General features: G+C 49.4%; 1 protein-coding gene and 1 pseudogene across 1 annotated transcript; one reads left to right on the top strand and one right to left on the bottom strand.

The window, feature by feature from the left end:
* Positions 1-4,802: 4,802 nt before the first annotated feature.
* Positions 4,803-5,770, bottom strand: LOC135449023 (olfactory receptor 8D1-like; annotated as a pseudogene).
* Positions 5,771-11,741: 5,971 nt separating this feature from the next.
* On the top strand, positions 11,742-12,725 carry LOC135448725 (olfactory receptor 8A1-like). The gene has a single exon (XM_064714933.1). The coding sequence runs from the start codon at positions 11,742-11,744 to the stop codon at positions 12,723-12,725; it is 984 nt and encodes a 327-aa protein (XP_064571003.1).
* The last annotated feature ends 702 nt before the right edge of the window (positions 12,726-13,427 follow it).

Raw genomic sequence — 13,427 nt, 5'->3', positions numbered from 1 at the left:
CCTGTGCCTGCCTGTGGTTTGGAAGCCTCTGTGGTGTGGCAGCACAGCTGGTGGCAGTGGCACATCCCTGAGCAGGGACATGGGCAGCTGCAGCCCTCAGAGGGGCTGGGATCACCCAGCAGCACTGCCAGGGCTGTGGTGGCCACTGCCTGCCCTGAACTGGCTCCAGAGGTCTTGGAAAAGGCGCAGGCATGGAAGGCAAGGACTGAGAGGCTCTGGAGAGCTGTGCCCAGGAGAAAAGGTGAGTGTGAATTCTCCCTGGTTTTGGTGTTATTATTAAAAATAGTGGTGTGCACCCTGAGGTGATCTGTCCCCTTGTTTGTTCCTTGGAGTGCTGGCTGGATTTGGGAGGAGCCAAGTATCCTGGAGCTGTGAGGTTTTTCCTGTCAGAAATCCATGGTGGGGATGTTTTTCCTGGCTGTCCCAAGTGGAAGGAGCAGCTTTGCAGTCCCCACAGGCTGGGGATGCATCCCCTGAAAACCAGTTCAGAATTGTTCATCTGTCTCTGCCTCTGACCTGTGGCTTCCAGGGACACTCCCGGTATCCCAGATATTCCAGTGCTGCTTTTTAAAGAAGGAATTCCAAACACAGTAAGTCAGTCATTCAATCTGAGCTGTCCCTGCTGTCAGTGGTGGGGTGTGAGGGAGAGGAAGGAGGGGTGGTAGCTAAGACATTCCCAACTGGAATTGGAGCCATGCACTACAGACACCTTTAAGTGGGCACTAAAGGGCTGCTCCCAGTGCTCCAAGCCCTGTGGTGGAGGTGACCAGGGGGCAATGGGAAAACTACAAAAAAAAAAAAATAGGGGTAGGGAATGATTTTGAATTCCTGGCCTTCCTTTTTTGACAGCAGTTTGTTATTTTGGGGCCCAAGCTTAAAAAATCTGGGTGTGTGATTGTTCCCAAGTGTCACACTTCCAGACTAGAATCTGATGGGGTGGTGACAGTACAACCATGGAAGGGAGGGGGTTGGAAAGGACCTTAAAGCTCATCCCATTCCAACTCCCCAGCCAGGGGCAGAGACATTTTTTGCTATCCCAGGTTGCTCTAAGCACTGTCCAACCTGGCCTGGGACATTTCCAGGGATGGGGCAGCCACAGCTGGGTAACAGGGACCAGTTGGTATGTCTGACTCCATTTCCCTTCCCAGCTGGCAGCAGATGAGTGGGAACACTGCACCAAAACCTGTTGGAGTTCCAGCTTCCAGCTCTGCATGAAGCACGACATCCACAGGTGAATACTCACCAGAACAATCCTCCCATGGACCAAGGGAACCCTCAGGACTTGTCTTGCTCATTTCTCCCTGGAAAAAGACATGGCATGAGCACCTTCAGTTATTAGAGAAATCCTGGAAAGGGCAGGAAATCAGGGTGATTGGAAGAGTTTTGTGCTGTCACACAGCAGTTCACCTGTGTTGCTCCATGGTCCAGTGCCAGCCATGGAGCTCTGCCCCACAGACATTCCAAGGGCTCGTGTTTAAAGCAGCATTAGCATAAAAGGAGCTGCATTGGCATAGGAATTACCTTGTTGGTACTTCCAGTTCCCAGCCTGGAATTCCAGATGACCCAGAGATCAGTTCAGCTGTTTTGAGGAGGGTGCTGAAAACACTAAAGGTTGTGGGTTCAGTCACTGGATGGGCCATTCATTTAGAGCTCAACTTCGTGATCCTTGTGGGTCCCTTCTATCTCACAATATTCCGTGATTTGGAAACACAGATTAAACATTTCAACTAGAATTTTACTAACAGAGATTTTGCCATTGGAGACTGTGAGTTGCACAGATCTCGGGGGAAGAGGGAGGAAAGCATCAGGTCTCACCTGACAGGGGTGGAGCAGGACAGCTGGAGCAGGACAGCCTATGCTGGAGCAGCTCCTCCTGCCCGCGGCTCTGCAGCTCCGCTCATTCCCCGGGATGCGGTGGGCTCAGAATGGGAGATGAGCCCTGCTCTGCTCAGGGGGTGCCGGGGCAGAGGTGCCGCTGGTCCCGCTGTGTAGGACCGGCCTCACACCCCCGTGGAAAGGGGCTGCGAGGCGGATCCTACCGCCGCTCCTACGCACCGCGACCGGCGGCCTCGGGGGGTTCCCGCGCCCCGCCCGCTCCCAGCCGCGATCCAGCGCCTGCTCCGGGAATGCGCCGCTCTCCTGCCGGGCTCGGCACCGGCACAGCCCCGGCTCCCCACAGCAGCAGCGGGACCGGCCCGGAGCCACAGCGGGAGCAGCCCCGCGGTGCAAGCGGGAGCGGCAGCGCCGGGCTCGGTCCGTGCCCGTCCCGGAGCGGCTCTTCCCGCCCGCGGCGATCCCGATCCCAGCCCCAATCCCGCCTCGGTTCGGCGGCCCCACAGCCCGCCCGAGAAGGGAGAAGTGGGTCAGCCCGGGACCCCCCGGCACACACCGGCAGGGCCCAGACCCGAATCCCCAGGCCCGGGTCCCGTTCCCGGCCCCACCTCAGCGCCTCGAGCCCCGCGCTCCAGTGAAACCCTGGCTCAGGACAAGGCTCTCCTGCCTGTGCCCCTGATCCAGGTGAGCACAGGTGCTCCTGCTGGGAGTGACAGTTCCTTGGAAGGCAGCATCTCCTACCTGGAGCTGGGCCTTCCCCAGCCTTTGGTGGCCGCTGTCTCCATCCTCCCACACCTCCTCATCCTCCTCCTCGCCAGGGTTGGCTTCCTCACCCTGCAGAGCAAACGCAGGGACGGTCACCAGCCTGCTCAGCCCGGCCTGGGCAGCAGGGACGGGCTGGTGGCACCCTCTGGATGTCACCCTGTGCCCGGCACCGTCCCTGCTCCGTGCCCATCCCCGTTCCTGCCCCGGCAGCTCCTTGGAACGGGATGTGAAACCACAAACGTTTGCTCTGCTGGGGCCGGCACAGCAGAGACTCCCCCGGGCAGGGGGCAAAGCTCCGGCTCCCACAGCCTCTGCCTCCCACAGCCCTGCTGGGGCTGGCACAGCAAAGGAAACGCCTCAGTCCTGCTGGAAACTCCCTCCTGTGCCCACAAACCCAGAGACATCGTGGCTGCCCCATCCCTGGAAGTGTCCAAGGACAGACTTGGGGCTGGAGTGGTGGAAGGTGTCCCTGGACTGAACTCAGCAGGAGCCAAATTCCACATAAGGCCATTCCCAGGGCATCCTCCTCCAGGGAACAGGAGTGCCTCCAGACCCTGACACCGCTGCACAGCTAAGGAAAACTCAGAACTCTCCAAAGCTGGGTCATCCCAAACCGTGTTCCCTCCTGAAAACCAAACAATGAAAGCACCTGGGGGGCACTGGAAAGGAGCTGCTGGAACCGCTCTGATTTCACACATGGATTTTACAATCCGTTTTATCCCGCCTGGGACTTTCCCCACGTTCACTACTCATAGCTTCACTTTCACCTCAGAACATTCATTATCTCCCCCGCACATTAACTCACATTTTACCCGAAATGTTCATTTGGCTCCCTACCCGGTGCCCGCAGCTCCTGGGCTGTCCCCGCCGCCCACTCGGGGCTGTCCCCGTTCGGGGCCGTCCTTGTTCCCCGCTCGGGGCTGTCCCCGTTCCCCGCTTACCTCCGAGCCCGCCGCAGACCGCTCTCGGTGCCCCGCCCCGGCCCCGCCGCTCCCCGGGCTCCGCCATTGCCGCTCCCGGCTCCGCGCCTGCATTCCCGGCACAGCCCCCGCGGTTCCTGCCGGGAGCGCCCCGGCCGAGGGCCCCGCGGCCTCGCACGGCCAGTCCCCGTCGTTGTCCCGAGCCAGCTCCATGTCCCGGCCCCGGTGCCGGCGGAGGCGCGGGAAGAGCCCGGAGCTCTCGGGGCTGCAGTGCCGGGTGTGTCCACAAGACGGCAGTACTGAGGGAGCCGCGGCCACCGCACATGCGCAGCGGTTTTAGGGGTCAAAAAATCCCAATTTCAGTCAATCGCAGATCCCAGATTTCGAGTGTTCCAGAGTGAGGACTGAGAAAGAATTCCGCATACACAGAGATGTTTCTTGGTCCTTCATACAGACCATCTTGTCTTACCTCTTCAAGCCCTTCATTGTTTCATTTATGTACACAAACATTTTATTTGTATTTTCAAACCCTACAGATCCATATTCAGAATTTCTTACAGCCTAAAATCCTATAACAACAGCAGGTACGAGGTGTTATTTTAAAATCAATTTTATATAAATTAAGATTATTTCTCAATATATAGAAAATGAGAATCTTTGTAGTTTTAAGTATTTTACACACAAACCCCTCAAGAATTTTCTTGCATTTTTTTGGGCTATATCCTCCCCTGGGTTTTAGGAGGACCTCTCCTGGCCCCCCTCATCCCTCACTCACCTAGCTCCCCCTCCACAGACATTGGCGTGTCCCAAATGACACCATCACCCTCTGGACACCCCCATCTCCTTTTTCCTCTCCCCCAGAGAAGGCACAAAATGAGTCCAAGTGCCCTGGCCAGCAGCTCAGTGCTTCCATAAAAGCCCTTTTCACGTGGACATCCCCCCCAAAAAGGGAGAAAAATCAAGGGAGGGCAGAGGAGCTCCCCTGAGGGTTGGAATCTCCGCAGCTCCTGCCCTGCAGCACAGGGAGTGTCCCTAAGGGTGGTGCCTCATCTCGCACCCCGGCTCTGCTCTGCCACGTTCCCCCTCGGCTCCTGCGCTCCACACAATGCCAGCAGATGTCTCCTCCCTTCTCCTCCCTTCCCTGCGGTGCTGCTGCAGGGACACCATGGCACCAATGGCTTGGAAGATGAGTCTGGACTACAACCCTGGGATCCTGAGGGTCTGATATCCAAACTCTCTTCTTGAGGGTCTGATATCCAATCTCTCTTCCCGAGGGTCCAAAATCTAACACTCCTCACTGCAGTGGGGCTGTCCTCTCCTTTCAGCCGACCAGGAGCCATGGATGGCAGCAAGGATCCAACACTTTGCTTTCCTCACAGCGTTCCTCAAGTCCGTGTTGCTGGGGCTGTAGAGGAACAGGCTCAGCATGGGGGCAGTGGTGGAATACCTCAGGGAGATGAGCTTGTCCTCTCCAGGGAGCGGCTGGAGACAGGCACAGGTCCTTGAGGGTGGAGCTGCTGTGGCTCAGAGCGATGGAGGCCGGGTGGGAGGCGCAGGTGGACGAGGCCTCGTGCTGCCTGGCCACTGAGCAGATCCACAGGCGGCAGCCAGGACGGACAGAGAGGAACCAGGATGGATCTGGATGAGCCGTGGTGCTCAGCACATTGAACCCCACCATGGCAGCCACCACAGCCTTGCTGGAGTGGGTATCGGAGCAGGAGGGCCTGTCACAAACCAAGTGCTTGATGGCCCAGGAGTGGCAGAACAGGATGTGGAACATGGAAATATGGTGTGGAGAGTGGAGCTGAGCCCTCCAGCCAACGTCCCAATGCAAATCCTCTGGGACATGGGCACGGAGTAGAGCAGGGGCCTGCAGGTGGCCACGTAGCGGTGGTAGGCCATGGGGCCAGCATGTGGCACTCAGTGGTGGCCCAGATGGTGAAGGAGAAGAGCTGGGTGACACATCTCGCAAAGGAAATCAACTTCTTCTCCACCAAAACATCCCTCAGGCTCCGGGGAATGATGGTGGAGGAGCAGCAGATGTCCAGCAGGGACACGGGGCTCAGGAAGAAGCACGTGGGAGTGAAGAGGCATGGATCAATCTGGATCAACATGATGACTCCCAGATTTCCAAGGAGAATGACCACATAGAGGGCAAGGAACAAGACAAAAAACACCACCTGCAGATCTGCTTGGGTGGTGAAGCCCTGGAGAATAAATTCAGATGCAAACATCTCATTTTCTCCAGCCATACTGAACATTTTCTATATGCAGATCAGCTGCTTTCTGTCTTTAGATTGAAGTGTTTAATGCACATAAATCCATTGATAATGATAAGAATGTTAATTTTTGTCAAGCAGTTACAAAACTTTCAGGCAATAAAAGGTAAATTCTCCTTGAAAGAGAAAAACCACAAGTTCATGGCACCAAGTATCCCTGTTCAGCCAATGCGTTTGGAAGCAGGGGCATATTTAAGCCATTAAGAAGGGAAATACCATATCAAAATAAATAAATCATAAATAAGTTGCAAGGCTTCCTCCTAGTTCTTCTCATTCCATTTACACATGGAATTCCATTATTTTCCTGATAATTCCTGGGAAAATGAAATTATTTCTTGCATTTTGACCATTCCCTATCCAGCTGAGCACCTGAGGAATAAATGCCTGCTCCCTGTGTCCCAGGAAGAGATTTTCTAGCTGAATGCATTGGAAAATGGGACTTCCCTTCATGTATTTTTTCCTGGTGTAGGAATAAGAGCTGGGATTTATCTTACCTCACTTTGCTTTAGATATGATGCTTGATTTGGAGGTAAAAGATAAATTCATGTTCCATCTTGCTGTTCAACCTGGAGAGATCAGCAGCTCTTAAAACGCTACTCTACAACAGATAGAATAAATCAACATGGATTTTCCTCCTGGATAATTATGGCTTGACAGAATTGCACCAGAGAGTAAACCAAGAGTAGGCTCTGCTGGCTCCTGACAAATGGATCCAAACCTGGAAATCCTCATTATTGCATGAGCCTTGGTTGAAGGCTGAGCTCACCCCCAGAACCTGACGTCTCTTTTAGGTGTTCCATGGTCTCCTGGAGTTACTAAGGAGGATTTAGAGCTGCTTTTCATTACCCTCATGAAGATGACAGAGGTGTTAAAAATAAGGAAAACCAGACATTTTTGAGGCTGAATTTCTCCCAAGAGGCAGAATCCACCTGCTGCCATCAGAGAACTGACCTCGATTTCTTGTTTAACTAAAGTCCAGCCTCACTTTTTCTTACTTAACCAACCAGCTTTACTTTTTGTGATGGATCAGACACCTGGAATGGAAATAAACTGAATTAAAACCCATAGGTTATATTTTATTCTTGCTGAGAAGCAGGTGGTTGGTGTGGAATAGCTAATGGAGTGTTCATTCTGTCCTCCTGTGGTAAAGATCTCCATTGTGGCACCCAAACTCCATAAAATTTTTGGGCAAAGCAGTAGAAGAACTTTCAATGAGCTGCCCTAGGATTCACCAAGATTACCTCATCCAGCCTGGCCTTAAACACTTCCAGGGATGGAGCAGCCACAGCTTTTCTGGGAAATCCATTCCAGGGCCTCACCACCCTCTCAGGAAGGATTTATTCCCAATATCCCATCTAACTCCACCTGAAGGATTCAGACAGCCTGAAGCATCAGCTGAAAATTGTCCTAAGACAAAAATAAAGTGCAGTTTAAAGCATCGTTTCCAAATGAGAGAACTTCAAACACCCAATATTTTCAACAGGCTCAGGAGCTGACGCTTGGAAAATAAAATATCCAGGCAGGATCAGGCACACATTGCCATTGTTTAATTTATTGCCTACAAGGCACTTTGCTACCCAAGGCTTACAGGAAAAAAGGAGGTTTTATGTAAAATAAAAAGGAGATCATGTTTCCAGCAATGTCCAATAGATGGTGGTGACATACAAGAAATACTAATGGATATTTTTTAACCTTTTCCCCTTCCAGTTCTCTACTTCATACCTTAAAAGGATTCTTGTGGCTCTTTAATGTCCTTTGGGATTGACGACAGAGTACCACAGTGCACCAAAGGAGAAAAAATAAGTTGTTCATGTAAAAACAGGAATTAAATAAATTTGGAAGTAGATGAAATGCAACATTTTACAATGAAAGGGGTTTTTTGACAACAAAAAACAGGTTGATTTGTCATCCTTGCCAGCACCAAGTTTTCATCCAGAATGTAGAGAAATGAGGGAGCTGCAATTTTGATCAGGAGTTATTTCTTGCCTAAAAATTTGACTTTTTAAATAATTATCACCCTTCATCTTTTAATTTCAGGTTTTCAGGTTTTTTCTTGCTTTGCTTTGTTATTTTTCAGTCCCTTTTCCCACTGCCAAAGGGCAAATCTCTGGATATGAACTCCACTGATAATATTTCTGACTTTGTTTTTGGCAAACCACCAGGGGAATAAAGAGGAAAACTAATTAGAGCTTTGTTTGAAGGCTTTGAAAGGCAGAAATTGAGAGTGGAAAAAGGACAGGGCAAAGGTGACTGGTTCAATTGAACCTGGAAATTTACCCAGTTTTCAAATATAAAGCTATTTATTAATTATTTTATTGACTTGGCTTATAGGTGATATCTCATTATCTCCAAACCGTATTAAAACTGCAAATTAATCCATTTAGAATGTTATCCTTCCATCTTTCCTAGAAAGGGCTTTTCATGGGAGCTGCCTCCCTAATCCAGCCCAGAAATCACAGAAGTCTGGAATGTGTCATGTGTTAAACCCACAGAATATAAACCCCTTTATACAGGGGATCCTGACAGTTTTCACACAATCCTGGAATGGTTTGGGATGGGAGGGACCCGAAGGATCATCCAGTTCCACCCCACTGCCATGGGCAGGGCCACCTTCCACTAGCCCAGGGTGCTCCAAGTCCCATATCCATAAATATATATGGATATAAATGGATAACTTGCCATCCTAGGGCCAGAGATCTCCTAGATGTCTGTCCTTTCTGATCCAAAATCATAAATGTATACTAAAATCCAATATCAAATGTACATTATCCCATATATTTATACATAACATGCAAAATATTATTGGGTTAAATTGTGTGCACCAACATCCACATGTTACTGGATCTTCTTCTCCCTCACAAGCCTCTATGAATCCCATTTCATTTCCAGCTGAAACCTAGGTATGAATAAAAGTCCCAGCATGATGGAGGGAAAAAAAGAGCCAGACAGAATTCCCTGTCCCTGATAACACAACAAATCAGAATAAAAGGATTAAAGATAAAAATCCAGTTCTTACCTCGCCAGAGGAGCATCAGGGTCAGAAGGTTCACTTAAGGAATCATCTTCACCAGCAAAACATCTTTTATTAGAAATACAATTTAATTTTTATAGTGAACATAACTTTACTTCAGGGTCAGGGGTGGGTTTGCTCCATTGCAAACATCTCAGGCTGTCCTGGATGGAATCCCTGGAGCAGCCAGCTGGGATTACAGAGGGTGAGGGCTGATCCAGGCCTCCAGGTAAGGAATGAGCCCAAAATTCTTCCAGGCTGCTCCTGGCCTAGCACTGGGAGCTCTGTACAGGACCCACCTGTCAGAACCTGATCCAGAGTCCATCAAACCTTCTCACTCTGCTCCAGGCATTCCCAGGAATATCTCAGCTGCCCACAAAGTACAGTTTGGATCCACAGATGGGATTGATCAGTTATCAATAACATATCCCATGATAGGTGAATTAGAGGGATCAAGAGACTCCAAGTAGGCTGGAAGAGGATGTGCCATGTCCAAAGGAGACCCACACAGGGTCACAGAATCCTGGAATGGTTTGGGTTGGAAAGGGCCCTAAAGATAATCCAGCTCGTGCTGATGTTTCAGTTTGGCGTAGCTCTGCAAACAACAACAATTTAACATCAGTGTTGGAATTTGGTGAGTTTCCACACCAAAATTTCACCACTGACTCCCATTAGTTCCTACTTTATTCCCCATTCCCCAGGCACAACTTCAAACACCCCCTTTTCTCAAAATAATAAATAAAACCAGGAAATCCAGTTATTTCCATGAGAAACTTTTGATACTTAGAAAAGAATGACCAAGAAGGCAAAACAGCTTGTAAAAGAAGTTAAATAATTATCAGGTAATTAATTATAAACCTTTGAACTGTTTGTCACTCAATCCTTCCTCTGCCTTTGTGCATTTTCCAAGAAAAATGGCAAGTTTTGCTTTCATGAGTATTTCTGCTCCATTTCTTTGGTATTGACCCAAATCCGATCTATTTTATCTTTTTCCAAGACTGTATTGCACCAAATCACCACTGAGTTCCCCAGAAACCTTATTTTTCCACCTTCCAGCTTGCTTCCTAAATCAGAATCAGATTTATTCCAAGCCTCCTAATGTTCTCTGAGCCAAGACTCCAAACCACTAGGACAGCTGGTGACAATAAGGCAGGTCCAAGGTTGACCTAAATTCTATATTTTTTAAAATCAGGTATTTATTTTAATTCTCAATCCAGTCTATCAAACTGTTATACTATATATCATTCACAGTGGATAAAGTTCACATAGATAAATTAATGTTTTATACCTTTATGAGCTCCAGGAGGCTGAAACATCCGAAAACCAACTCAGTTCTGGTCAGGGCTGGATCTGTGATCAAGACAAGGTGCAGATTAGTGGAAGATGTGCACATGTTGTTCAACTGGCAACCAGGACTTCTGCAGAGGGAACAAGCTCCTTGAGCTGAGCTTAAGCTGAGCTTAAATAGAGTTTGTGGGTCAAGGTGTGGATGGAGCCCCCAGCTGGGGTGATTAATGCAAATTAGTTCACTCTGGGACAATTAATCACTGTCTGGAAGTGCCCAGAGCTGCCAGCCCAGGTGTGGACATCTGGGCTGCAGGTACCTCGCCTTGGATAATCCCATCCTTGAGGAAAACAGGGCTGCCTGGTGTCCACAGAGGGGCATGAGCAGCTCCAGAGCTGGAGGTGCTTTGTGTGACACTTGGGGACCCTCTGACCAGCCGGTCACTGCTGGTGCCATGTGTCCATGTGACCTGGTGGCTCATCCACGTGATGGACTCGAGATCACTGAAGCACAATGGATTTCAGAATTCCATTCTATCCCTTTTTTTTTTTTCTCTTTTCTTTGTTTATGTGCTGTGCCATGAGGAGCCCTGAGGGTTTTGTCCCAGGAGAGCAGAGGGAACATATTCACAGCCCTGTCACCCACAGGCTCAGAGTTGGAGTCAGGGAAGGAGCACATCCCTCTCCCCATCAGCCTGGATGTTCCCTGCTGCATTTGGGATAAACCCCTGGCTCCCACCACCACAGTGAGGGCACAGGAGGAGCTGTAAATCCAAGAGAAAGAAGTTGGATTCCTTCTTCATGTCCTCATATCCTCTTTTTTGGAGTTGTGCTGGAAAACAGCATTCAAAAAGTAGGATTTTTTATAATAAATGGGAGTCATGGCTTCTGCAAATTGGTTTTTGTTCTCCTTAGGCAGCCAAAGCAAGATAAATGGATTTATGGAAGTGTTAAGGACAATTCTTTTTAGTTATGAAGAATTGTCAGCAGAATGCAGTTGTTAACAAATCAGCTTCTGGAACTGGATTGTTTTAAAATTAATTCTCATTCAAAGTAAGTTTTATATTAATTCCCATAGTTTTTGGATGTTTCAGCCTGCTGGAACTCAGAAAGGTATAAAATGTGAAATTATCCATGTGATTTTTATCCAGTGTGAGTGATATATAGTAGAACAGTTTGATGGACTGGATTAATAATTAAAAGCAAAGGAAACATATCCTTAATGTGGTGCAATCTAGGATTTCACTAGCACTGGGACTTTCTCCCACTCCAGGTTCACTTTATCTGCAATGAGATTCCTCCAAGGTGCCTTCTGAAACAAATTTCTTTCAAACCAAAAGGGAATAAATATCTGATTCTTTTCTTCAATATTAATTAACATGTGCCAGAATAAATCCATAATTTTATGTATCCAAGCACAGAAAAGCAAATTTGCCATTTGTGTTTCTTTAAGCTCTGTGTTCTTTTCTAGGCACCTCAACTGATAAATAAAAAAGTATAGAATTTATGTTTGGAAAATATATGGAATATACCAAAGTATGGCAATTAAAATGGTGATCAATTGGAGTTAAATATGACCCAAAAGCAAAACTCTGGGTTTTACAATTTTGATGTATTTCTTCCCTTTGCCTCAGCAGGTAACACCTGGCCATGGGAGGAAACTACACCCAGCCCAGATTCATCCTCCTGGGAATTACAGACACTCCCTGGGTGCAGGCCCCTCTTTTTGTGCTATTTCTGTTGATTTACATCGTCACTTTGGTGGGGAACATCGGGCTGATGGTCTTGGTTCGGGTGGCTCCCAGCCTTCACACCCCCATGTACTTCTTCCTCACCCACTTTTCCCTGGCTGACGTCTGCTATTCCACCATCATCTCCCCCAAAATGCTCACAGACCTGTTATTTGGGGATAAAACCATTTCCTGGGCGGGCTGTGTGACACAATTCCACCTCTTTGCTCTCTTTGTCACGGCCGAGTGTCACCTGCTGGCTGCCATGGCCTACGACCGGCACGTGGCCATCTGCCACCCCCTGAGCTATGTCCTGGTGGTGTCCCCCCGGGCCTGCTGGCAGCTGGTGGCCTGGTGCTACCTCGTGGCCTCCCTCAGCGCCCTCCTCTTCACCGGCTGCACGTTTGGGGGCTCCTTCTGTGGGCCCAACCACGTCGATCACTTCTTCTGTGACATCAGCCCGGTGCTGAGGCTGGCGTGCTCCGACACCCGCGGCTGCGAGGCCGCCATCTTCGCCTTGGCCGCGGCCAACGGGCTGGGCACCAGCGTGGTCATCCTGCTCTCCTACGGCCGCATCCTGCACGCCATCCTGGGCACGAGCTCGGCACCCAGCAGGGCCAGAGCCTTCCGCACCTGCGCCTCCCACCTGGCCTCCGTGGCCGTGTTCTATGGCTCCCTGTTCTTCATGTACCTGCAGCCGGCGTCGCGGCATGGCAGCCGGGACAAGGTGGCCTCTGTCTTGTACACCGTGGTCAGCCCCATGCTCAACCCTTTCATCTACAGCCTGAGGAACAGGGAGGTGAAGGCAGCGCTGGGGAGGGGCAGGAGGAGGGTGTTAAACCTCTGCTGGCAGCAGAGAGGTGCGGCTCGTGGCATCAGGGAGTCCTGGAATGGTTTGGGTTGAAGGGGACCTTAAAGATCATCTGGTCCTACACTCCATGGGCAGGGACACCTTCCAGTACACCAGGCAGCTCCAAACTCTATCCAACCTGGCCTGGAACTCTTCCAGGCATGGGGCAGCCACAGCTTCTCTGGGCAGCCTGTGCCAGGGCCTCCCCACCCTGATAGGGAAAAATTTCTTCCCAGAATCCCATCTAAACCTACTCTCAGCTTAAAGCCATTCCCAATTGTTCTGCCACTCCATGCCCTTGTGGAAGAAAACTGCTTCTCTAAAGCAAGAATAAAAAAATAAAATTAAATTATATGGATTTTCCCCTGATCCTCACAGTTTTATATAGGCTCTTCTATAGTTCCTCACAAAACTCAATTACAATACTTATCCTGGAGAAACAGACCCCACACTCACATATTCCTTGTAAGGAAACAGGAGTGGGAGCCTCAAACTTCAATTACCTTTGTGGCACAAGGCTGTCAGAAGAAATCACCTAGAATTATTCCAGGGCATTATTCCAATTAAACCTTTTTTTCTCTCAGGAAAAGCAAACCACAGCTTTATGGTTTAAAACTTGTTTTGCACTGATCAATATGTATTTTTCCTGCAAGATTATTGTCTTTATCTCTAAACTCCAATAAAATTCCTCATTGTTACCTGTGAGTCATTTATTAGAGCCAAGCTGCTGGGGTGGGAAGGAGCATTTAGGAAGAA

The sequence above is a fragment of the Zonotrichia leucophrys genome, chromosome 5 (assembly GCF_028769735.1).
Source record: "Zonotrichia leucophrys gambelii isolate GWCS_2022_RI chromosome 5, RI_Zleu_2.0, whole genome shotgun sequence".
NCBI lineage: Eukaryota > Metazoa > Chordata > Aves > Passeriformes > Passerellidae > Zonotrichia > Zonotrichia leucophrys.
This window is presented reverse-complemented; position numbering and strand designations above follow the sequence as displayed.